The sequence below is a fragment of the Malus domestica genome, chromosome 02, assembly GCF_042453785.1.
Source record: "Malus domestica chromosome 02, GDT2T_hap1".
Classification (NCBI taxonomy): domain Eukaryota; kingdom Viridiplantae; phylum Streptophyta; class Magnoliopsida; order Rosales; family Rosaceae; genus Malus; species Malus domestica.
This window is the reverse complement of record NC_091662.1, coordinates 5,726,906-5,752,314: the sequence shown is the minus strand read 5'-3', so window position 1 is coordinate 5,752,314 and position 25,409 is coordinate 5,726,906. Positions and strand designations below refer to the sequence as shown.

The window sequence follows — 25,409 nt, the reverse complement described above, 5'->3', positions numbered from 1 at the left end:
GCGAAGACTTTGGTACAACAGAAAGTGTTACGTTTGTGACCTTCGCTAGATTGCTCCGGTCACTAGTGTGGATAAGTATGTAAATGGATAGGGACAGGGAAGTAAACACAAGATGTACGTGGTTCACCCAGATTGGCTACGTCTATGGAGTAGAGGAGTTCTCATTAATTGTGAAGGGTTTACACAAGTACATAGGTTCAAGCTCTCCTTTAGTGAGTAATAGTGAATGATTTAGTACAAATGACGTTAGGAAATATTGTGAGAGAATGATCTCTATTTATAGAAGAGAGTGTCTAGTTTCATTCTGACATTGACACGTGTCGTGTTGTGATTGACTTCTGATGTTGACACGTGTCGCGTTATGATTGACTTCTGATATCGACACGTATCGCGCTGTGATTGGCCTCCTGGTTGGAGGGAAACTCTTCTGGTTCTTTGACGGTATAACGTTGACCGGTGCTCAGTAGTTTCGGGATTGGTCAAGTATGGTACAAACAAAGGTAAATATAATATTTGCTAAGTATTATTGGGTTACAAAAATTGTTTAGAAGACATTTCTGTCAAAGCATTTCTTTCAATTTCACGATTACCCGTAAAGAATTTAAATTAATTTGGGCAATTCCTTGATGTGAGAATCATCATTCTTGTAGTAGTGTTATTGAGAGAATGACCGATGAATCCCTTGCTAATTTATTGGGTGCTAAGTATTATTGGATCAAGAACATGGTTTGTGTTAGTTTTACATATATAAAATAAATAGGTAAACGGTTATCCGTTTATAACTGTGGTTAATACTCATAACCGCCCATTTAAATTTCGCGGGTAAACGGTTATACCCATAACCGTTTATTTATCTAAACGGTTACCCATAACCGTAACCGTTTAATTTAAATGAGCGAGTAACCGCGGTTACCCAAACCAATGGGTATTTGACCATCCCTACCCACAACCCTTCATGTGGGTGGGCCTCCATCCCCACTCAAAGCCAGAAAATCCTTAAATTTAAAGACATACGGTGATAGAGGATGGTAAGGAATCCATTTAGGACTCCACTGGAGTAGCTCTAAAGGGCGCGATTAACGGTGGTCTCCTTTTTGAAAAGGGCAGACAGAGCCTCAAATGGAAGCCGGCAATTCGACCGTTGCCGCGTCAAGGTTGAAGAGGGAAGATTGCGAGCGCACCACAAACGACTCTCGCTTCTCCCCTTGGAAGGTGAAATGTCTCTGCGTTTCTTATGGAATTAAAGTTTTTATTTTTTTTAATTTAATCCTAGAATTTGAGGATAAATTTGAAATCTTTGGAGATTTCTCTACTGATTTCAATCACTGTTCGGTTGGAAAATTTCAAATTTACTCCAAATCCTTGCCTTAAATCTTGTTTCTCTGATTACCCAGATTCCATAATCTAATTTTACATGGTATTTACAATCTGGGTTTGTTGACTTTAATCTGGAATTTTAGGATAATTTGAATTTTGTTGTAAACATTCCTAGTTTAAGTATGATTGTGTAAATCCTAGATAAGATTTGATTCTAGTTATCCTTTCCTATTACAACTTGTATTACTTGGAGGAGAAGGAATATCTTCTCTCCCTTTACTACTATAAATAAAGGCACAATGTAGGAGGGATAACAACACACACATTCCCCTACAATTCTACAAACACACATCTCTCTCCTCTCTCTCTCTGCCGCCGGCCCTAGTCCCTCTGTCAGATAAAATAGACCACAACACGTTATCAGCACGCTCCTACCGCTGCGCTTAGGAATCTGACGTTGGAGATTTTTTTTTTCTGCATCAAATCAGTTCATCCATATCATCACGCAATCAGGTTCTTTCCAAACAACGGCTTTTAACTCGATATTTTGCAAGCCCTGATAGCATGAACATTCACCATGATGCATGACCCAACTTTACGTTTTACGTATTTTAGATTCTACATAAATTGTGTATGCTTCATAATCAAAATTGCTACAATTATGTGAATTTGATATTTGTCATGAATTGAATCCTACATATGTACATGCATTGAAACTATTATTTGCATATGCATCAACGTAAATATGTGATTCATTAAAATTATACATGCATATAATATAATTGAATACAAAAAAAAAAAAAAAAAAAACGAGAAAAAAAAAAAAAATTTAGGGCTGCACACAGCAGCCCATTCCCCTCTTCTCACCCCGTGGGCCTGTAATCCCACCCGAGGGTTCTTGGCCTATATTTTTAGGCCCCGAGATTTTATTATTTAATTTTTTTTAAATAATATGGGTTTTTATATTTTCACCCACACTTTAATTTGGCCCTGAAGACCAAAAATAAATTAATTCACTTATCATTATACAATATTTCTGCATATATTCTTTGCATATTTGTTTGCATATATATTTGTGTTTGCATGCAGGAATATATGAACCTGAAGTTCATAATTACTTTGAAACCCGAAGTTTCTTATACACATGCCTTGTTAGAAAACCCGAAGTTTTCACTTAAATATATCACCCATGAAAACCCGAAGTTTTTCATGCAAAATTAAACCAATACATGTCTGTTAGAACCTGTATGTTCTACTCCTATGTGAATGGATTGATTTTTCTCCATTACACTAACCACATCTTGTCCATCTATTTTGATAGGACCATGTCGAATTTGAACAAACTCGACTTCACCGCTTTGGAGGTTTCTGGAAGGAACTACCTCAAGTAGGTTCAAGATGTGAAGCTCCACCTCACTGCAAAGAACTTGCGTCCTGCTATTGAAGAAGCAACATATAAACCTGTTGGCGAAGCTGAAAAAGCCACTGCTATGATCTTCATCCGAAGACATATCCATGACGCTCTACAAACTGAGTACCTTGCTGAGGAGGATCCACGTGCATTATGGGTCGCTTTGGCTGATCGTTTCGATCACCAAAATGACATATTCTTGCCTGAAGCAAGACACGACTGGCAGCACTTGCGCTTCCAAGACTTTAAGTCTGTGAATGAATATAATTCTGAAGTTTGTCGAATCCGATCACTTCTCAAGTTTTGCAATGAAACTTTGACTGAAGAGGATCTCCTGGAGAAGACCTACTCGACCTTCTCTGCTTCTAATATTGTCCTGCAGCAACAATATAGAGCTCAGAAGTTTACTAAGTTCTCGGATTTGATCTCTGTTTTACTTCTTGCTGAAAAGCAGAACCAGCTGTTGATGAAGAATCATCAAGCTCGACCTACTGGGGCTACTGCTGTGCCTGAAGCACATTATAGCACTAATCAGCACCCAAAACGCCAAAAGAGGCGTGGTAAGGGCGGCCAGAAGCCATCCCACCAAGGTCAACAGAGCCAAGGCCCATCCAAGGGAGGAAACAAAGCCCAGAAGCGCCCAAACCTCGCTCCCAAGGCCCCGAACTTCAAGAATAAGGGCAAAGCACCTGCCACAATGAATGACGATATGTGCTATCGTTGTGGTTCCAAGGACCATTGGTCCCGTATTTGCCGTGCTCCCAAGAAGGTTGTGGATGCATATCATTCTCGTCGTACGAAGTTTGAATCAAACTTCCTGCAAGTGGACGAATCGGAGACTACAAAGATGGAGGTTTCTGACTTTCAGGAGGATACCACTCCTATGGAAGATTAGAATCTTAGACATAGACTTATTTTTCAGTTGAAATAATACAATTGGGGCCGAATTCCACCTAGTGGCCGAACCCCACCTTGTTTTTGGTTGATTTTGAACAATTTTCCTTTATGTTTTGGATTATTAGTTGGCGATTTATTTTGGATATTAAGTTTTTAATCCTTGAATAAATGAAATTATTTTGAATTGATACTTGTTTTTATAAACTTTTATGCATGTGACCGATTCAAATTAATTTTTCATTCTAGGTATGACTAGTGGGAAAGTTAGTTGTCTGGCAGATAGTGCAACCACGCATACTGTTTTGTGTGAACGCATCTATTTCACTAACTTTGTACCTAAGAATGCACCTCTGACAACCCTCTCAGGCCCATCCAACCTGATCGAAGGATACGGTAAGGCACGTATAATGTTGTCCAATGGTACAATCTTGACCATTGCTGAGGCACTCTATTCTCCACGTTCCGGAAGAACGTTACTAAGTTTCAAGGACATTAGAGATAACAATTACCACGCTGAAACCCACGTAGAAAACGGAGTTGAATTTCTGTGCGTAACTTCCTACGAATATGGCCAGAAGCGTATTCTAGAGAAGATGGAGCGTAACCCGAGTGGTCTGTATACTACGACCATACGCCCCATCGAATGCCACTATGTGGCCGGCCCTACCACAGGGACCGCGCACGAAATTACACTTTGGCATGATCGTTTGGGACATCCTGGACGAATAGCGATGCGCCGTATCCTCAAAACTTCACACGGGCATCCACTAACCCGAAGCTTAGGTTCGATCCATGAAATTGCATGTCAAACATGTTCTATGGGAAAGCTTATTACTAAGCCTTCTTATGACAAGATTCGTTCGAATCCTCCCATTTTTCTACAACGGATTCAGGGGGACATTTGTGGACCGATTCAACCTCCCTGCGGACCATTTAGATATTTTATGGTTTTGGTTGACGCTTCTACACGTTGGTCACACGTGTGCTTGTTGTCCACAAGGAACGCTGCATTCTCCAAACTGTTGGCTCAGGTTATCAAGCTCAGGGCTCACCACCCTGATTATCCGATCAAATCTATTCGATTAGATAATGCTGGAGAATTCACATCTAAAACTTTTGATGACTATTGCATGTCGGTTGGGGTTGAAGTTGAACATCCTGTACCCCATGTTCGCACCCAGAACGGCCTGGCAGAGGCTTTCATTAAGCGTTTACAAATGATTGCTCGATCGTTGGTCATACGTACCAAGCTCCCGATCGCTGCTTGGGGCCATGCAATATTGCACGCAGCAAAGTTGGTCCGCCTGAGGCCTATTGCGACACAACCATTTAGTGCCCTTCAGTTGGTCACCGGATGCGAACCCGACATATCGCATCTGCGCGTTTGTGGTTGTGCGGTCTATGTGCCGATCTCGCCGCCCTTACGTACAAAAATGGGGCCTCAGCGAAGGATGGGAATCTATGTCGGATATGATTCTCCTTCGATTATTCGTTACTTAGAACCTTTGACAGGCGATATGTTTACCGCTCGTTTCGCGGATTGTCACTTCTATGAGACAGTCTTCCCGTCGTTAGGGGGAGATAAGAACGTCAACGTTCCTAATGAATGACGCGAATTATCGTGGACGACTCCCACTTTGTCTCATTTAGATCCCCGCACCGCTCAGTCTGAAGCTGAAGTGCAGCGCATATTAGATCTCCAGAGCATAGCTCAGAGCATGCCAGATGCTTTCACCGATTTAGCGCGCGTGACAAGATCACATATTCCAGCTGCGAATACGCCTGCAAAGATGGATGTACCAAATGTACGACGGACTACCCTCCTGGAAGCCCGGGACGCCAATTCTGGTGATCCACGTACATTAGCGGCTAGCCAATCATCTGCCCCTACACAAAAGCGTGGCAGACCCCTTGGTTCAAAGGATTCACACCCCCGGAAGAGGAAAACCACGGCACAAGGTCCTGAAGAGCCTACCGTGAATCCGACTATCGCTTACTCATTTTACCCAACTCATGAGGAAATTCTAGATTATGGAAGCGTCCTTGAAGAGACGAATCCTCCTCCTGAGAATCGTGAGATTTCGGTCTATTATGCTAGCTTAGATGATGTGTGGCGTAGAAATGAGATGATTGTCGACGATGCATTAGCATTTGCAGTAGCTACTGAGATCATGTTGAGCGATGACATTGAACCGCGTTCCGTTGATGAATGTCGACGTAGAGCTGATTGGTCAAACTGGAAACAAGCAATCCAAGTCGAACTTGATTCACTTGCGAAACGTAAGGTGTTTGGACCTGTAGTTCCTACTCCTTCACATGTGAAGCCCGTTGGCTACAAGTGGGTTTTCGTTCGGAAGCGTAATGAGAAGAACGAAATTGTGCGTTACAAAGCTCGTCTTGTAGCACAAGGTTTCTCACAACGCCCCGGGATTGACTATGACGAAACTTACTCACCCGTTATGGATGTGATTACTTTTCGATACCTTATCAGTTTGGTAGTTTCCGAAAAACTGGATATGCAGCTGATGGACGTAGTAACCGCGTATCTCTATGGGGATCTTGATACGGAAATTTATATGAAAGTTCCCGAAGGACTTACATTGACTGGTTCAAATATTTCCAAACCCCGGAACACGCTCTCAATTCGGCTGAGGCTTTCACTATACGGTTTGAAACAATCCGAAGAATGTGGTATAACCGTTTAAGTGAGTATTTGACTAGTCAGGGATATGTGAATAACGAACTATGCCCTTGTGTGTTAATTAAGAAGTCACATTCCGGATTTGCGATTGTTGCAGTATATGTCGATGACATGAATCTCATCGGAACTCCTGAAGAGCTCACGAGAACTGCTTCGCATCTGAAGTCGGAATTTGAGATGAAAGATCTAGGTAAGACTCGATACTGTCTTGGTCTCGAGATAGAGCATTGTTCGGATGGAATCCTAGTACATCAATCGAACTACACCCAGAAGGTGTTGCGCCGTTTTAATGAGGATAAAGCGAAGCCTTCGAGTACTCCTATGGTCGTTCGTACGCTAGATGCAAAGCGAGATCCCTTCCGTCCGAAGGAGGATGATGAAGAGATTTTGGAGCCTGAAGTTCCTTATCTAAGTGCGATAGGCGCTTTATTGTACTTAGCTCAATGCACTAGACCCGACATCTCCTTCGCTGTTAATCTTTTGGCAAGATACAGCAATGCACCAACACGCAGACATTGGACTGGCGTGAAAGACATCTTCCGTTACCTTAAGGGTACTACGGATTTGGGCTTATTCTATCCCTACGAATCCTCGAGTGATGCCGCACCCTATGCTCATCGGGTTGATTCTCGCCTTGTTGGTTATGCCGACGCTGGATACTTATCTGATCCGCACAAGGCGCGTTCTCAAACGGGTTATGTCTTTACCGTTGGAGGCACCACAATATCTTGGAGGTCAACTAAACAGACCTTAGTTGCCACTTCGTCTAACGATGCTGAAATTCTCGCCTTACATGAAGCAACTCGGGAATGCTTTTGGTTGAGAGCAGTAGTGGGCCATATTCGAAGCTCCTGTGATCTTCATCCCGCCGTTAATGCCCCGACGACGATTTTTGAAGACAACGTAGCTTGCATCGAACAGCTCAAGAAGGGTTACATCAAAGGAGACAACACCAAGCATATTGCGCCGAAGTTCTTCTTTACACATCAACAACAAGAGCATCAGAAGATTGAAGTCACGCAAATCCGATCACAAGACAATCTGGCCGACCTCTTCACCAAATCACTACCGAAGGCGACGTTTCAGAAGCTTGTTCATGGAATTGGTATGCGTAAACTTTCTGAGTTGTAACTTTGCTATTTCTCTGTGGAATTATGTCAAACTCAGGGGGGAGTATCTTCTAGATACTTGCTTGATCTTAATGTACTCTTTTTCCCTACGATTAGGAGCATTTTTCCCACTGGGTTTTTGCTACCTAACTAGGTTTTAACGAGGCACCCACCTTGGGCTGGTCATATCCCTGATGACGTCCTGTAGACGTTTCTTTTGACTTTGCATTTCTCACGCATTTTTCCTTAGACTATGGATTTTATCCCTACTTGGGTTTTTGCCATAGCCTTAGGGTTTTTTAGTGAGACTTACTACTTATGCAAGTTCCTACCTTATTGAGAATAAGCGTTGTTCCTTGGAATCAATGCCAACGAGTCGACTTCCTCAACTTCTGCATGATGCTGAATCTACCTTGAGTATTTACCCACTCAAGGGGGAGTGTTGTAAACATTCCTAGTTTAAGTATGATTGTGTAAATCCTAGATAAGATTTGATTCTAGTTATCCTTTCCTATTACAACTTGTATTACTTGGACGAGAAGGAATATCTTCTCTCCCTTTACTACTATAAATAAAGGCACAATGTAGGAGGGATAACAACACACACATTCCCCTACAATTCTACAAACACACATCTCTCTCCTCTCTCTCTCTGCCGCCGGCCCTAGTCCCTCTGTCAGATAAAATAGACCACAACAAATTTAATCCCAAATCTTTACCTTAAATTATGTTTCTCTGATTACCCGAATTCCAGAATCCAATTTTATTTGGTATTTAAAATCTGTCTTTTTTTTTTTTTCGTTCTGTATTTGTTATTGTGAATTTAGATACTAGTTGGCCCTTCTGATTGGAAAGACCATTCGCTGGGCAAAGAAGGAGCTGAAAGATACAGAGTTCATAACCTTCCCGAAAAGGAGAGTCCCGGTGTCTATGAACTCGGGGTTTCCGGTTGTAGCAGCCAAGGCCATGAGATTGGGAAGCATGACCCAGGCTGCATAGTCCCGGTGTACCTTGGACAAGCTGATAATGTGAGGACTCGACTTCAGCAATACGGTCGTTCAGGTGCTCATTTGGGCAAGGAGTTTGAGGACTTACTGTCAAGAGGCAACTCCATTGCGTATAGATGGGCTTCTGTGAGTATATCTCAATCTTGTTTTCTTTAAAGTTCGAAATGACTTGGGTTTTCTTGGAAAGATCGGCATTGATGGTAGAATGTTGAGAGTGTAAAATCTCATGTCGGAAACTTGACAACGTGAAATACAGTATGTAAGTGAGTGGTTCCACTACTAGCAACGCTGATGCCTTTTGCAATAAAATACCACACTAGCAAGACCAGATAGTTAAATACAAGCTAGGGATAACGTCGATGTTAGACCAGTTAGTAGTAGGCTGCGAGTGCGCTTGTCTGAAACCTTGAGATATCATGCATTTGCTAAGTTACCACTGTCATTCTTACGAGTTGAAGAAATGGGATATTATGATGGGCCTTATTGTTTCTTTGTTGATTGTCAAACAGTTGGAAAACCAAAGCGACGCACTGAAAACAGAAAATCGGCGGCTTGGTACATATAATTATGCATGGAATAGAAACAATAATGGAGCAAGGCGCCCTGATGATGTCCATCAAAAACTCAAGGAGATAACTTCCAGTCAGAAGAAAGTGGGCATCAGAATTGAGTCAAGCAAACCAATTTCAACGGGTGACAAATTCGGTGCTTATGATGACAAGGATATCGACAACTCCCCTTTTCAGGTCTTCAAGCTCAGCAGAGCACAGCCTAGGTTGGTTTCATATAGAAGCATTACTGAGGAGAATACTGGTATAATTTGTGGGGTGGATGTAGGAGATGGTTCTGTTTGCAGAACAACACCAGTTCCCGGAAGACAGAGGTGTGCTGAACACAAAGGGATGAGGATTAAGGGGTCAACCGGAGTTGGGATATCAAACAGCAATGTCGACTCACAGTGCGGCTTTATTAGCAACTATGATCCAGTAGAGTCTTGCATATTCATCTTGGCTGATGGATCATCTTGTCGAAGGCATCCTATTCAAGGGCGGAAAATGTGTTATCAGCATAAAGGGAGAAGAATTTAGAAACCCTAAACTTGGGGACTTCACAATCCGTCTGGTTCGCCTAGGCGCTAGGCCCCAGCCCGCTTCCGATTAGCGCCTAGCGTGTTTAGAACCTTGCTACAGTGGTTGTTTTATCTTCCTTAAATTAATTATATAAAGTGGAGAATGCAGGTTTCAATTTGTTGTTGCTTGCTATTTATGCCTAGGAAATAATGTTGCAGCTTTATCTATTGGTGCATGCCCTTTAATTCAATGTTGTATTGGCCAAAAAAAAAAACAATAATATTGTTGTAAACAGCTTGTTGTGTTACATGTCATTTATATTGAACTCAAAATCTGTTCTGTGATTCCGAAAATTCTATGATATAACTTCTTATTTTGATCTTTGTTAATTTCCTATTTGGTTCCGAGAAAATGTCAGAAAAAATGAACGCATTGATTTGCCCTTTTAGGTGCGCATCATCCGATCAGATAGTTTTTGTTTGGATTCCGAGAAAGTGTAAGAAAATTGCACGAATTGATTTGATTTTTCAGGCGCGCACCGAGTTATGTAGTTAATTTCCTGTTTGGATTGCGAGAAAATGCAATAAATTTTTAACGAATTTGTTTGATTTATAGGCGCATCGAGTGGCGCACAAGCTATGGATCTAGAACCGGAGGCCGCTGGCGCTTGCACTGCACTCGAGGATCGCGGACGTGTTCGCGGTGGACATACACCTAGCGGCGAGGATCGGAAAGGGGTGCTGTTCGACCACGCGACAGGGGTGGTGGTGGGGGAGACGGCGGTGATCGGGAACAATGTGTCGATACTCCACCACGTGACGCTTGGTGGCACCGGGAAAGCCGGCGGAGACCGGCACCCGAAGATCGGCGATGGGGTTTTGATCGGTGCAAGCGCGACGATTTTGGGGAATGTGAAGATTTGGGAGGGCGCAATGATTGGGGTCGCTTGTGCTGATTGATGTTCCTCCATGGACCACGGCGATGGGAAATCCGGCGAGGTTGGTTGGTGGGAAGGAACGGCCGTCGATGCACGAGGATGTGCCTGGCCAGTCCATGGATCACACCTCGTTTATGTCGGAGTTCCGACTATATTATATAGAAAATTAGAAGTTAGTTTCTTGTTCGTTTTGACAGTTATTTCTCATTAAGTGGCAGCTGAACTAGTTATGTTAGTTATTTCCCTGCCTCTAATGTTTTAACAATGCAATAATCCTTTGTTTTGTGATCTTTTTTAAATTAAAAAGGAAAATATTATTCTTTTCGATTCATGGACCGAAAATTGAGAAATGCGTGAAAAGTCAAAATAAATGTGTAGATAGCACATTACAATGCTATTAAGTATATGAAATAACAGTGAGTTAAAAGAAGCATAAATTCTCCACGAACAAATTTTGTGAGATATTAGAATTGATTGGTTGGTGGTCTATTTACTATTCATATTCCGCAACTATTTAACAAGATTTGTCTTACCTTAAAGATCTCGTTGAACAAAATAATAATATGATTTAAGTGAATTTTAAAGATAAGATTAAACAACAAATCAACCGGTCACTCATATTCCGCAATTGTCCTGTAAGATTTGTCCCGCAGAAAACCTTTTTTTTCTTTTCAATAAGAGAAAACCTTGTTGAGTAAGAAACTAATGTGAAGTAAATGGAAACAAATGAGTGGGTAAAGCCCACAATGGCAAAATGACTCAATTACCCCCATCATTTCCACATCTTTCTTCTCTTCGCTTTTCACTTGTCGAACCAGTTTAACCACAACAATGGCTTCTCTAATTTTTCTCCAGCTGACGGGGAACTCCATCATCTCTTCCCGGTTCAAATCCCGGGTCAAACTGAACCCGCACGACCAGCTCTTTCTCAATCCCAAAATGTGAGCACCCCATTACGTACGAACACGAAGGATGTGGATTTGATGCGTCTGTGCGAAGAGGGTAAGGTCGGAGAGGCGTTGGAGTTTATGGGTCGAGGTGTTTCTGCCGATTACGGAGTTTTTTGCGTGTTATTGGAATCGTGTGATGGATTGAAGTCGCTTGAGGTTGGGAGGAAGGTCCATGAGTTCTTAAGACAGTCTCCGTTTCGCGGGGATATTGAGTTGAACACTAGATTGGTACAAATGTATTGGAGGTGTGGGAGTATGAGAGATGCACGCAAGCTGTTTGATAGAATGTGCGAGCGGAGCATGGGTTTGTGGCATTCGATGATCAGTGGGTATGCAGTGAATGGGCAGCGTGATGAGGGGCTGTTGTTGTTTGAACAAATGAGGAATTCAGGATTGAAGCCTGATAAGGAGACTTTTTTGGTAGTGTTGGCGGCGTATGCTAGTGCGGAAGCTGTAGACGAAGGCTATGCGCTCTTCGAATCGATGACGAATGAGTATGAGATTGTGCCAGAAATTCAGCATTATTTAGGACTTATTGATGTCCTTGGGAAGTCTGGTCATTTGAACGAAGTAGAGGAGTTCATTGAGAAAATGCCATTTGAGCCTAATGTGGAAGCTTGGGAGGCTCTTAGAAACTTTGCGCAAATTCACAGAGATATTGAGCTTGAAGATCGCGCGGAGGATTTGTTGGTTAGTATCGACCCTTCTAAGCCAATGCGGACAAAATCCCATTGCCTCCGCGGAAGAAGCACTCAGAGATTAACATGCTAGAGGAGAAAAATAAGGTGAGTGAGTATCGGAGTACAAATGAGGAGTATGAGAAATTGCAAGGTTTGAAAGGACAGATGAGGGAAGCGGGCTATGTGCCTGATACAAGATACGTGCTGCATGACATCGATCAGGAGGCAAAAGAGCGGGCCTTGCAGTATCATAGCGAGCGTTTGGCAATTGCTTATGGTCTGATCAGTACTCCAGCCAGGCAAACTCTAAGGATTATAAAGAATCTTCAAATCTGCGGTGATTGTCATAACGCCATGTCGAAGATTGTTGGGAGGGAGCTGATCGTTAGGGATAACAAGCGGTTCCATCATTTCAGGGATGGGGAGGGAGTGCTCCTGTGGGGATTATTGGTAAAGTTATCTGCAGTTAGTGATAAAGCTTCTGCAGCAAGAAAATTCAGAGCAAGATTTATGGCTGGAAATTAAACTTTGTCGAAATTTATGAGTGTTGTTCGTTGTAGATTATTGTTGTACTTAATTCTTTTACACTTAATAGAAAACAAATTTTAAATGGATAAACTTATTCTAAAAAATATAAATAAGGCAATGTACAGTGAATTTTGAGTTTCAATGAGTAAAGTAGCGAGTTTTGAGTTTCAGTGAGCAAAGTGTGATCAAATTCGAATTCCAGGGAATAAAATGGTGACTTTAATTTTGAATTTCAAAAGACAAAGTGGCGAAACAAAATCGAGTTCTAAAGCCTTGCTTTATTAATGTAGGGGGCACTAAAGAAGGTGGTTTCGCTTCCTACTATCAAGAAATCGTATCTTCAGGGGATTCAAAAGAAAACTAGCCCAAGCTTTGTCAATCGTTATTGGCAATTAATTTAGAACATGTGTGATTAAACATATTGATTTATTTTGTTAAATATTCATATATAATAGTTGCGCCCCCCATTGTAGTATCCCTTTGCCCCAGAATGAAGTTGATGATACCTTTTGCGGGACCTTAATGCAAATGGCGAATTTCCGTGTTTAATCAAGTGGTTGGTGATTACATTTGATACCATTTCATGGATCTAAAGGAAGGCGAATTTCTCGGCGGATGCAGTCACTAGCACAAGGTTTAATTTTAATAATTTTCATGTTTAGGATAGGACTCTGCCATCTGTGGGAAGAAAAGGTTTCATGTTCGACTGTATTAAAACTAGATGTGACCACTAACCGTGGTTACTCTATTTAGTGTTTTTATTTTCCTATATCAAAAAGTTAAAGCAATTATTTTTCCATGGTGATGGTATTTCCACAAACCAACGATTAAATACTTCATATGGACATCTAAGTTCTAACTATTAGAACCTAATTAATATCCGAAAACAATAATTAAATGCCAAGGACTAAAATTAGTTTTACTAAGATAATGAGTGTTACTCTTGCATCACGGCTTGGGTTCGAATACTATCGACTTCCTAATCTAACATCTAATCTAACAAATCTCACGTTTAAAAAAGAAAAAGAAAAAAGGAAAAGGTTTTATTCAAAACGTAATGTTTTTCAAGGAGTAAAATAGAATCTTCCGATTTTTAAATGGGTGTATGGAATGGCTTTAAGCTTTATGCTTGGGCAAAGTATTGTACCTTGGCGGGGCTGTGAGCATTGCATCTTGGTTGATGGAAGCAGCTTTATGCTTATGTGAAGTGCAATTAATTGTAAGGGGAAGCAAAGCATCAGCATCTCCCTTCGCAGAAAGAACAAGTAATGGTAATGGATCTTTTGTCCTGTCTTATTATTCACTGTTTCATGAACTATATACATTGTCATTTCATTTGTCAAGACCTTTCATTCATCAGCTTCCAACACTCTACACCTCCACCCTTCTTGTGTCCTTCAGCTATTTCTCTATTCTCTGCTCTCCTCTGATCTCCGTCGTCCCTCGCGCGAGTATGGATTCTGCAAAGGTGTTAGAAACTCTCTATACTTTTCCGGTGGAGGGAATACTAAATTCGGTCACTTCACTTGCTGCTCAAGAAATCAGTCTTTTCCGAGGATTCAAAAAAGAGCTAGCTAAGCTTCGTCAATCGGTACTTGCAATTCAAGGGTTCTTAGGCGATGTTTCGTACCAACCACGGAACAGGGGCAAGGCGGTGGAGGACTGGGTGAAGAAACTGAAAGACGTAGCTCATGATGCTGATGATGTATTGGAGGACATCAACTACGAAGTTCTCAGGCGTAAAGTAGAAATTCAAAACCACATGAAGAAGAAGGTACTTAACTTCTTTTCGCTCTCCAACCCCATTTTATTTCGTCAAAAGATGGCCCACAAGATTAAGAACATCAATGCGTCACTGGCGGCTCTCAAAGGGGATGCAGCTTTCATCGGCTTAGTTGCAAGGAGAGTAGATCAAACCCCTCCAGGTATGGGGAACAGAGAAACTGTCTCAAGCTTCGGTCACGATGAGAAGATCATTGGAAGGGAGAAGATTGTGTCGGATATCATTGCAACCTTGATCGAGTCCAAGAATCAGGAAGAGTACCTTTCAGTTAAGGCCATTGTGGGAATGGGAGGACTCGGAAAGACGACTTTGGCAAGATCAATATTCAATGACGATGCTATTGGTAGACATTTTGTTGAAAAGATGTGGGTGTGTGTATCCGACACTTTTGAGGTTAATTCGATTCTAAATCGGATGTTAGAATCCCTTAACTCAAACAGGACAGGAGTTACAAGTCGGGAAGCATTGCTGAATGACCTCAAACAAAGGTTGACAGGGAAGAGGTATATTCTAATACTCGATGACGTTTGGAACGAAGATGACAACTTATGGAGTGATTTTACGAGTTGTTTGTCGAGACTCAATTCTGCTCCTGGAAGCGTTGCCATTGTTACTACCCGTAGTGCTAAGGTTGCATCAATCACAGAGACAATGCCAAGGTGTGATTTGGCGAGCCTATCAGTAGATGATTGTTGGTCCATATTAAAGAGTGAAGCATTCCCAAATGGTGCTCCTCCTTTAGATCCAAAACAAGTGGACATTGGAAGGGCCATAGCTGCAAAGTGTGTTGGCGTACCATTAGTGGCAAAGGTATGCATCTATATATTATTATATTCACCCTTGCTTGTTTTGTATTTGGCTTTCTATTTTAATAACATAAACATAGAAATAGAGGGACGTGCGTGGGATTCTTAGGTGTAATAGGTGAGGTCAGATGGTCTGCATGCGCTGATTAACAAACTAATTTTACTAGAAAAGAAAAGAGTTAACGGACTATGACCAATAAAAAAAAGAAGAATAATACTTGAATTTACTCCTTGAGAGATGTGCTCAATTCCACATTTGCAAATAAATTTACAAAAAAACAATTTAATTACGAAAAACAATTTAATATTACTATTATTTGAACGTTACAAAAAATAATTTACCTATTGTTTAAACTTTACGAAGATAATGTATCTACTAGTTTTTGTTTAATGAATTTTAATTTACCTATTGTTCATATCTTAAAAAATTATTTACCTATTGTTCAATTTCACAAAACACTGTATATTCAACTATAATTTACTTACTATTTAATTTCGGGTTAAGTACATAAATCTACCTAACCTTTAGGGTCGATTTAAAATTGGTCCTAACTTTTTAAAATATTCTGAATAAATACCTAAGGTTTTGAAAATTAGACATCTGTTAGGTCACTGACACTATGTTGTAAAGTTATCAGTGTTAAGCGATGGGAACAACAAATAAATTGAAGGGCATATTCGAATTTTTACTATCACATCATCTATGGAGTTCTAAATCGTCAAAGCTACACGTTTTATCCAAGCATGCCCTTCAGTTTATTTGTGGACGTCGTTACTGACACTCTAATGTCTAACGTTTAAAACGTTAGGTAATTATTTGGAATGTTTTAAAAAGTTGAAACCAATTTGGAATTACCTCTAAAAATTAGGTGGTTCTACGACTTAACCCTTTAATTTAATGAAGATGATGTATCTACTATTTCTTGTACATGGATATTAATTTATCTATTGTTTATATTTTATAAAAAAAACCTATTTTTTGTTTTTTATGAAAATAATTTACCTATTGTTTAATTTTTTTTTACGAAAATATTGTTTCTCCAATTTTATTTTTACGAATATAATCTACCTATTCCTTAATTTTTTGTGAAAAAAAATGTACCTATTGTTTTTAATTATGTTTACAAAATTATACTTATAGATAGAACTAACAAAACAGTAGGAAGACTAAATAGATAGATTTTAAGGAAAACTAATGAAAATGACTTGAAAACTTTGAGTTTTAACTATAAGGACAAAATAAAGGGTAAAATGAATAGTACCAGGATTGACTTTTTAGTGTAAAAACATGATTTTTCACTATAATGAATAGTAGCATGAGCTTTTCGTTAAAGTTCCCTAGATTTTAATGCGCTATCAAGTCAAAATTGAATAACGGTAGGCTGATAATATGCGTGTGATAGAGAGACGTTTATAGAATGTTGTGGCACCACCCTATTAAGTGGTGAGCCGCGAGCGTTATCACCTTTTTTCGCAAACGTCACATGATCATGGCTTAACAATAATTAATTAGTTTAATTTTTTATACATATAAAATAATAACTTAATAAGTAAATTACAATTCCTTCCAAATTTGTTCCCGTCAAATCTTGAGATCACTGTCCGTGGGCTCGGGTCCTCTTTGGAACCTTCACCTCCGGACTAATTTGTTCGTGGCCGTTAGATGATATCCTACGGCTTGTAATTAATTTTCTTTAGTAGTTTTCACATAAAAATTTCTCTCACTTTCCCCTACCCTTCTGTCTCCTTTTTTCCATCAAAAAGTTGTAGGAATAGGAACCTCAATGTCACATCAAAACGTCGGCTTCTCTCTCCTCTTTCAACATTGCACTAGCGAGTTCTAATTAATCATGGTTAAGCCACGAACATGTAGAATGTTATATTTAGTGGAATCTCTAAATAAGGACAACCACCGTATAAAATGAGTGTAAAGTATAAGGACAAAATGAATCTTCAATAGATCGGAAAGTGAGTCCTTAAAGTATAGGGACTCAACGGATACATAGTGTATGTTCTTGCATATAGGAATTGTATAGGGACAACTTTGAGTGAAAAAAAGAGTCCACAATTTGATTGAAGCTTTTAATGCTTTTAATTTTGATACTTTTAATTAATAAAAAAATGATAACATAAACAAAAAAATGTGCACATTGAACGAAAAACAGTGCTCACAATCTTGATTGAAGATTTTATTATTTTTAATTAATTAAAAAAATATTAACAAAAAAAATGTGCACCTAATCAAATTATCACTTAAAATCATAAAAAAAAACTGCAAAGTTAGACATTCTATCTACTATAAAAACTCTTCCACTGGGACAATATTCCTTTAGAAACACAAAGATTACTTTAAGTCCTTAAATGAGTACTCAAAAATAGTGTTAGAGTCCCTAAATAAGGACTTCTATTAGAGATGCTCAAGAAGGGTGATAAAGCTTACCATCTAGTAAGGGTGATAAGCAAATTTGGACTCTTGTGGTATGGTTTATGTCAGGAAAACAAAATTTGTTGGTGTTTAAATTTAAAGAACTCTATTAAACTTAATTCTAATCCTTGAAAAATATTACTCTTATATTAATACATTGTGTAAGATTATAATTTAATTCTAGTCCCTTACTCAATGTCCAAGTCAAAATGCATTTACCTCATATATTATTTATATTTTAAGGTTTTATTACTCTTTTTCTTCCAATAATAATAATACCATGTGTTCACGTATGGTTTTGCATTTAATTCTATTTTTCATTTGATTCATCATAATATATTTTCATATAGACGTTTTGTCTACTAATTTTATTTTCAATAGTATAATCGATATACTTTGTGTTCTTTATTTAGGTACATTAAGTTGTTTTTAATTCATTATAATATTTCGATACATACATTTAGGTACATTAACATACATTTTTGTACAAATATTTAGGTACATCTTTTAACACAAATATTGGAGAGCAATCTTGGACTTTTCATCGAGTGAAAACAAAGTTGAGATTCACTTAAACTATTAACTTTTGTGTTAACAGGTATTAGGAAGCCTGATGCGTTCCAAACATAGTACAAGTGAATGGTCATCGATTCTGGAAAGTGAGATATGGCAATTACCAAAAACAGAGGATAAAATCATGTTGGTTTTGAAGTTAAGTTTTGATAATTTGAAGTCTCCATCCTTGAAACAATGTTTTGCATATTGTTCAATTTTCAAAAAAGATTTTGAAATTGAACAGGATGACTTGGTCCAGCTCTGGATGGCTCAAGGATATCTCCATTTTTCTCCCAACATGAGTATGGAGGACATAGGCAATGAATATTTTAATACTCTATTGCAAAACTCCTTATTTCAAGATGCTAGTGAAGATAAGTACGGCATTATTACGGAGTGCAAGATGCATGATCTTGTGCATGATCTTGCAGAGGAAGTATTCAAATTTGAAAGCATGACGCGAGACACTGATCAGATGGATGATGATGCACGCAAGATTCAGCATGTTGCACATATTTCTTCCACGACACTTGAAAGAATTACACAAGGGAGTATTAGGAGATTGCAGTCGCTATTTGTTGATTGCGAGGTCCCTAGTAACATCTTTGAAAGGTTTAGAGGTTTACGAATGTTGAATTTATCCAAGACTGGAATTGAGGAGTTGCCAAGTTCAATTGGAAAGTTGAAACGCTTGAGGTATCTCAACATTTCCTTGACAAGAATAAAAGAACTCCCCAAATCTATTGGCAAGCTCTATAATCTTCAGACGTTAAGAATGTCATATACAGACATTGAAACGTTTCCTAAGGAAATGGAAAATTTGATCAACTTGAGACATGTTTATTTTGATAAGGATAAGGAAGTTCCATTTGGGATGACAAGATTGACTCATCTGCAAACGCTACCTTCCTTTATTTTGGATGAGGATGGGCGTCATAGACTTGATGAGCTGGGTGAGCTAAATGAATTGAAAGGGAAACTAGTTATTGGATCATTGGAACATGTGAGAGACAAGGAAGAAGCAGCAAAATCAAATTTAGTAAGGAAAGCAAACATACGAAAATTGAAATTAAAATGGGGGTGTGACCATTCTGCGGATCTTGACGAGGATATTCTTGAAGGGCTCCAACCGCACCCCAACTTAGAAAGCTTGACGATTGAGGAATTCAAGGGTACTAAATTTGCATCTTGGATGATGAGAAATTGTCGAGTAACCAATCTTCGTCAATTGAGAATTAGGAGCTGTGAGAAATTGTTGAGCTTGTGTTGTGGGTTAGAATATTGCCCATCACTTGAGACGGTGGAAATTGAGGATTGCGACCATTTAGAATCCTTCCAAATTTCACCATCCCAATCTCTTCAGGAGTTGAAAATAGTTGGTTGCCCAAAGCTAAGATGCACTTCAATTCACAGTCTGCCCTCACTCCGCAAATTGGTTATTGAAAAATGTACGTCTCTTGAGGAGTCGGAAAATATACAACAACAGCAGCAGGTGGAGGACTTGTCTTTAAACGGTTGCACATCCCTCCGTAAATTGAGAATTAAAGATTGCAATGGATTCACAAGTATACTTAGTGGGCTCCATTCTTGTACTAATCTTCGCGAAGTGTTAATCGAAAATTGTCCAAATTTGAGGACTTTGTCGGGTCATGGGCTACAAACCCCCGTCTCTCTTGAAGATCTGAGTATCAAATTATGCCCTAATCTAGAGGCTATTCCCAGTTTAGACAACCTCACGTCCCTCACTCATTTGGATATTTGGATATGTGGATTAATAAGTCTGCCGAGTGGGCTTGCATACTGCACATCTCTTACCAGTTTGCGTGTCACTTATTGCTCCAATTTGATATCTCTGGCGGATCACAATGTGTCCAGCTTGCAATCTCTATCTCGTTTGGAATTAAATAGTTGTGGGAAATTACAATATTTGCCCAAGGGGCTGCACTCTCTATCTCGTTTGGAAGAGTTGTGTATCGGTGCCTTCTGCCAAGAGCTCGATTCTTTCCCTGATTTTCAGGTCCCATCGAAAGTATTAGGATTGTTCGGGTGGCCTAAGCTCAAGTCTCTGCCTCAGCATATTCAACACTCTGCTTCCCTAACCGAGTTGACAATTTGGAGATTCGATGGTCTGGAGGCTCTTCCAGAGTGGTTGGGCAACCTCACGTCTCTAACATATTTGGGAATTTTGAATTGTGAGAACCTGATGTATCTGCCTACGGTCGAAGCTATGCAACGCCTAACCAAATTACATCGTCTAGAGATTCACTGGTGTCCCCGTCTGGCAGAAAGATGCGCCAAGGACAGCGGCCCAGAATGGCCAAAGATTTCTCACATTCCAGATCTGAGGTAATTTATATTTTTGGAGCCCTTATTTTTATCTCCAATCAATTATCCATGTATATTTTGTTCTAAATTCTTCATTCACTCTCGTTTTCTGCAGTATTATATGATTGTCACTTGATGATTCAAAAGGCTCTTACGAGAGTGATGACGGAACCTTTCATGAATCGACCATCTATCTATTCACCGTTGTGGGAATCTCAACTATCTATCGGCACTCGGCAGTAGGGAAGCCATTCCAAATTTTACTGTTGCCTTCTAAATTAAAACAAGCAACCTGCCCGACAGTCAAGTGTAGGTTTCTTTCCCAAAACAGTAATTCATGATTTGTTCTCTTCTCTTGTCTTAGTTCCATTTGGTTTGTAATTCATGATTTCCCACTGTAATTCCCGAAACTGTAATTCTTAATTGCAACTGTTTACGAGTCTGCGGTTATTCTGTATATGTTATAATGTTCAAATATGTTCTAAGGCATGTTGCGCATGGTTGTTACTTGTTATGGTGCAGATACACTTTTGTCAGACCAATTTTATGGAAGGTAATCTCAACTCACACAGTTTTATGGTTGTTACTTGTTACGTGTAATTAGAAGTAAAATTGCAAGTGTTTACAAGTCTGTGGCCATTCTGTATAACTTACAACATTCAACGTGCATTCGAATATGTTCTAAGGCTTGTTGCGCATGGTTGTTATGGTGCAGATACACTTTTGTAGAAGGCTGTGTTTCTTCTCACTCTGTGCAGGTTCCCTCAACTAACACAGTTTTATGAGACCAATTTTGTGGAAGGTAATCTGTTTAGTCAATATGTAACTTTATTCTTCAATCTTTCATCCTTGAATAAAATCATGTCGAGTTATCTAGAATATTTTAATCACAGATAAATTTGATTAGTATTTCAGCTCACTTGAGAAGGGAATCCAGTAAGAGAATTGCATTAAGAGAGGAGAGCAATCCCAGTGCAACAAGAACTTGGACGCGAAAATAGCAGATTTCAGTATGTCCATGGTTTTTTCCAGTGATAATGGGACTCGTGTGGTGACATCAGTCATGGGCACAGAGGGTTATCTGGACCCAGAGTATTTTCAAATTTCCTTGTTCTATTAGATTTTTTTGTCATGGTATGAATACAAATGTATGAACAGTGAGTGGTTTATGAATACTTTTTTCGGTCTGCAGCATGGATTTTGTGCTGTGTCATGTCAACTAACACAATGTTTGGAAATGAAGGTGTCTAGGCATCCAGAAAGAACTCAAGGCTTAAATGAAGAAACTGGCTCGAATGAAGAAACTTGTGTTACTATTTCACCATACCATAGTTCACCTAGAGTGATTTCCTGATGTTCAGATTCCACAAATGCAGGTTCCATGACAGCACCATGCTAAGGTAGCTACAAACTCTCTCATTCATCCCATGTTCATAACCCTAACAGGAACAATGTTTGAAATGCTTTGACTAGAAAATACGTTGGCTTGACCATATTGCTGTCTTAGTATGAACATTGAATGATCCATTGATTGACGTAGACTAAGCATCTCCATGAAAGAAGGATCATGCATGTACTGTGCAAGTTGTGCAGCATGAGGTTACAAATCCAGTGTCATATACGTTTTTCTGTTTTTTATGTCCTGACATTGTCACGCGTTATAAATACCAGGTAGTTCATAGGCTGCAATGAGACAGAGAGATGAAGATCTCAACTGGTTTCCTCGTCCTACTGCTTTGTGCAAGTTTCGTTCATGGAGAGTGCCGAATAGGTTAGCATTTTCTTTAATGAAAGCGAATGGTATTGCGTCCTTCAGATTTATATTTTCTGTCTGCTTATAAGTTCTTTTTAGCTCAGATTCGAGCAAATGCAAGAAGAACGTTGTTGTTCCAATACCAGGATCATTACTATAAATGATTGCCCTCCCCTTCAAGTTATAGTGCTCATACTGGTATGAAAGCTGAGAAGAACAAGAAAACCAGGTGCCATTTTATACCCTTGATACTTAGATAGAACCGGCGCTGCTACTTTGGCGTGGTGGTATTTCTATCCATTTGGTCTGAACGCATACCTTTTTGTCTACTTAAGCTGCAGATGGATAAAAACATAACAAAACTCCTGTAGCATCAATGAAGTCCCAGTTTACTTATGATGAGGTTTTAGAAATCACCGAAAACTTTGATACTGAAATTGAGAAAGGAGGATTTGGGATTGTATACCCTGGCTACTTGGAAGATGGTTTTTCCCAGTTATAGTAAGACTCGTGGTGGCATCAGTCATGTGCACAGCGGGGTATCTTGATCCTGAGTATGTTCAGATTTCGTGTTCTTAGAATTTTGATCATTTTAAATAAAACAAATCTATGAGTAGTGAGTGATTTATGATTACTCTCTTTTTTGTCTGCAGGAATTGTAATTATGAATGGTGAATGAAAAATTTGAAGTTTAGAGTTTTACTGGCCAACCTGCAATCACAGAAAATAATGATCTTGTCCACATCGTGGAGTGGGTGAATCCTGAGTTCGAGAACGGGGATTTAACAACTATCTTGGTACGAAGGATTTGAGGGGAGTTCGATGTGAATTTGGTCTGGAAAGCATTAGAGACAGCAACGACATGCACAACTTCCACCTCCCAGCATAGAGCCACAATGGGTTTTGTGCTGTGCCAACTAACACAATGTTTGGAAACGGAGGTGTACGTCTAGGCATCGAGAAAGAACTCCATGCTCAAACGAAGAAACTCGTGTTACGATTCCACCGTAACATAGTTCACCTCGTGTGAATTCCAGATGTTCTATTCCACAGGAGCAGGTTCCATGACAGCACCATTTGCTAGGTAGCTTGTTAGGCTTTAATTGCAGCTAAAAGAAGAGGAGCAGTTGTCATTTTGGTCATCAACTGTCAAGTTCAAGTTTACTCCATTTGCTAAATACCAATCATCTTTCTCAATTTGAGTGAAAGAGACGTGGAGTCCTTAGTTCGTGTAAGGTAAGTTAGTGGAATGAGTTAATTAGTACCATCGAATTCAATTTGAGTGGTCTAAATTACCTATTGTTTGGGCTTCGGATTGTAAAATTTGGAGAGGATCTTTGTCCATAAAAGAGGTTTAGAAAGCTTGACTTTGTCTGACTGACACCATATTCATTCATTTTTTTTAATAAGAAAGAGAAACTGGTCAATGTTGGTGTTTGAGGAAGCACGCAGGTTTCATGCATTTGCTGTTAAAACACCAAATAGTAGCCATTTGGTCAAATTGCCATTGTTATTTTACATAATGAAATTAAAAATGTTCTCCTTTTATATGTAAGGATATTATATTCTAATAAAAACTCGAACATATAACAGTTAAGTATCAAATTCACTATTTTAAATGTTCTCCTTTTATATGTAAGAACATTGCTCGATGCTTGGCTCCTCACACATAAGAGTCATTCTCTCTTGCATATTATAAGATGGCACATACAAATAAAATAATTCATTAAAATACCAAATGTAAAATTTGTACATATATCCCACTGTCAATTTTTTTACGACATACGTAAAAGTTGAGAGGGTTTGAATATGAAAATATGATTGGCAATGGCATAAAACTGAACATGATATGAATTGGTTGGGCTTCCAGCCTTGAACAATATCCAACTCATTCGGCTCTAGCCTATGAAAAATCTCCTCCCTCCTGGTCCAGTTCTTCACTCTCTCAAGATTTCAATTTCATCAATCGAACTTTTATAGCCCATCAAATTGATGGGAAAATAGCCTCTTGAGGAGCAAATAGCATGTTTCATTTCAATGATGCATAAGGAGTTTAATTCCCCATTTGATACAAAGTTTCAAACTATTCATGGTTAAAAAGAACGAGAGTCGAACGTTGGCTGCAAAATGAGCTCATACTTTAGTGGTTAAGAACATGCATTCAGTAGCTACAACTGATGTCTTGTGTTGGATTTTCTCTCCCAACACTCATGCACCTTACAAATAGGCACACAATTATTAATCAACACAACTAGTAATAAAATGCAAATCAGACCAATTTTTTAAATCCGGATTTGCAGCAATCTAAAGGCAAATAAGTGGTTACCACCATTCATGTCATGCATGTGACTGTGACCTTTCTGTTGGGATCCTCTTTGAATTTATGTGTCTAAAGCTAGTGAACTCGGAAATCTGACCGTTCAAAGGAGAGATTCAGAATCTTGATTTATGTGAGGTGGGTCTGTAGAGTGGCTAATAAGGGTCGTAAAATTTAAAATGAGTGGTCCGAATCTCCGAGTCTGTCGATTTAAACATAGAGATCCGGAAAGGATCTCAATTTCTTTGATCACAAGTGATGTTGTCCATACTTCTCACACACCCTTTTTAATTTATGTTCATTGATCTTTTTCAATTCATTCGATCCGAAGGCTGAAAATTAGAAGGGTGTGTGAGAAGTAAAATGAGATGTATGAATATCACACCCCAACCTCAATTTGCTGGGATATCAGACTACATCATACTGAAAGAAAGTTGTTAAATGTAACGTTACTCGTAATAATAAACATTAACAAGATTATATCTTTCGGCATCATAACTTGTTTTCGATTATAGTGACTTGATTTTGGTTTTTTAGTTTTCAAAAAAATGTAATTGCTCGTAATTTGCCCATTTGATTATCAATTCAATTTTTTAAAATTATAAATTAATAACTAAAAAAAATTAATCATCAAAGATCTCTAAATAAAACTTTATTTTGAGCCTTATTGGAATTTTCAAGAACCCAATAAGCACTGAGCAGCCCGTTTGAGGACAATGGAATATCCTACAATGGTCTTTAGGTTTATTGTACTATTAAAAAGTGGCAGCCCTCAATTATCATTAAGTTGTTGACTTGTAGGTGATGTAGAAACAACATAATCCAAACAAATCCAATA

At 39.1% G+C, this 25,409-nt stretch overlaps 2 protein-coding genes and 2 pseudogenes across 9 annotated transcripts; all 4 read left to right on the top strand.

Moving 5' to 3' along the window:
• Positions 1–1,029: 1,029 nt before the first annotated feature.
• LOC103418187 (protein EFFECTOR OF TRANSCRIPTION 2-like) lies at positions 1,030–9,785 on the top strand. The gene is made up of 3 exons (XM_029088416.2): positions 1,030–1,212; positions 8,263–8,568; positions 8,952–9,785. Exons 1-3 carry the CDS (start codon positions 1,120–1,122, stop codon positions 9,528–9,530), a joined length of 978 nt encoding a protein of 325 aa, XP_028944249.1. The 5' UTR covers positions 1,030–1,119; the 3' UTR covers positions 9,531–9,785.
• Positions 9,786–9,923: 138 nt separating this feature from the next.
• Positions 9,924–10,774, top strand: LOC103418188 (serine acetyltransferase 5-like; annotated as a pseudogene).
• A 462-nt stretch (positions 10,775–11,236) lies between these two features.
• Positions 11,237–12,697, top strand: LOC103450154 (pentatricopeptide repeat-containing protein At2g15690, mitochondrial-like; annotated as a pseudogene).
• A 1,269-nt stretch (positions 12,698–13,966) lies between these two features.
• LOC103450134 (putative disease resistance protein RGA3) lies at positions 13,967–23,698 on the top strand. 8 transcript variants are annotated; one of them, XM_070814256.1, is made up of 10 exons: positions 13,967–15,200; positions 18,220–20,522; positions 20,617–20,810; positions 21,217–21,303; positions 21,417–21,593; positions 21,694–21,901; positions 22,173–22,272; positions 22,359–22,483; positions 22,590–22,808; positions 22,908–23,698. In XM_070814256.1, exons 1-3 carry the CDS (start codon positions 14,061–14,063, stop codon positions 20,624–20,626), a joined length of 3,453 nt encoding a protein of 1,150 aa, XP_070670357.1. In that variant the 5' UTR covers positions 13,967–14,060; the 3' UTR covers positions 20,627–20,810; positions 21,217–21,303; positions 21,417–21,593; positions 21,694–21,901; positions 22,173–22,272; positions 22,359–22,483; positions 22,590–22,808; positions 22,908–23,698. The 8 variants fall into 8 exon arrangements, 1 of the variants encoding a protein (XP_070670357.1); XR_011576399.1 differs by lacking the exons at positions 13,967–15,200; positions 18,220–20,522 and adding an exon at positions 21,024–21,054 and having other exon boundaries at positions 20,669–20,810; positions 21,745–21,901; positions 22,596–22,808; XR_011576394.1 differs by lacking the exons at positions 13,967–15,200; positions 18,220–20,522 and adding an exon at positions 21,024–21,054 and having other exon boundaries at positions 20,669–20,810; positions 21,745–21,901.
• Positions 23,699–25,409: the final 1,711 nt, after the last annotated feature.

Bases quoted from the DNA above. Each gene is read 5' to 3' on its own strand.
- LOC103418187 (XM_029088416.2), top strand. From the start codon at position 1,120: ATGGAAGCCGGCAATTCGACCGTTGCCGCGTCAAGGTTGAAGAGGGAA. The intron at 1,213-8,262 runs GTGAAATGTCTC...TTGTGAATTTAG, and splicing joins CTCGCTTCTCCCCTTGGAAG to ATACTAGTTGGCCCTTCTGA. The intron at 8,569-8,951 runs GTGAGTATATCT...ATTGTCAAACAG, and splicing joins TTGCGTATAGATGGGCTTCT to TTGGAAAACCAAAGCGACGC.
- LOC103450134 (XM_070814256.1), top strand. From the start codon at position 14,061: ATGGATTCTGCAAAGGTGTTAGAAACTCTCTATACTTTTCCGGTGGAG. The intron at 15,201-18,219 runs GTATGCATCTAT...TTGTGTTAACAG, and splicing joins GCGTACCATTAGTGGCAAAG to GTATTAGGAAGCCTGATGCG.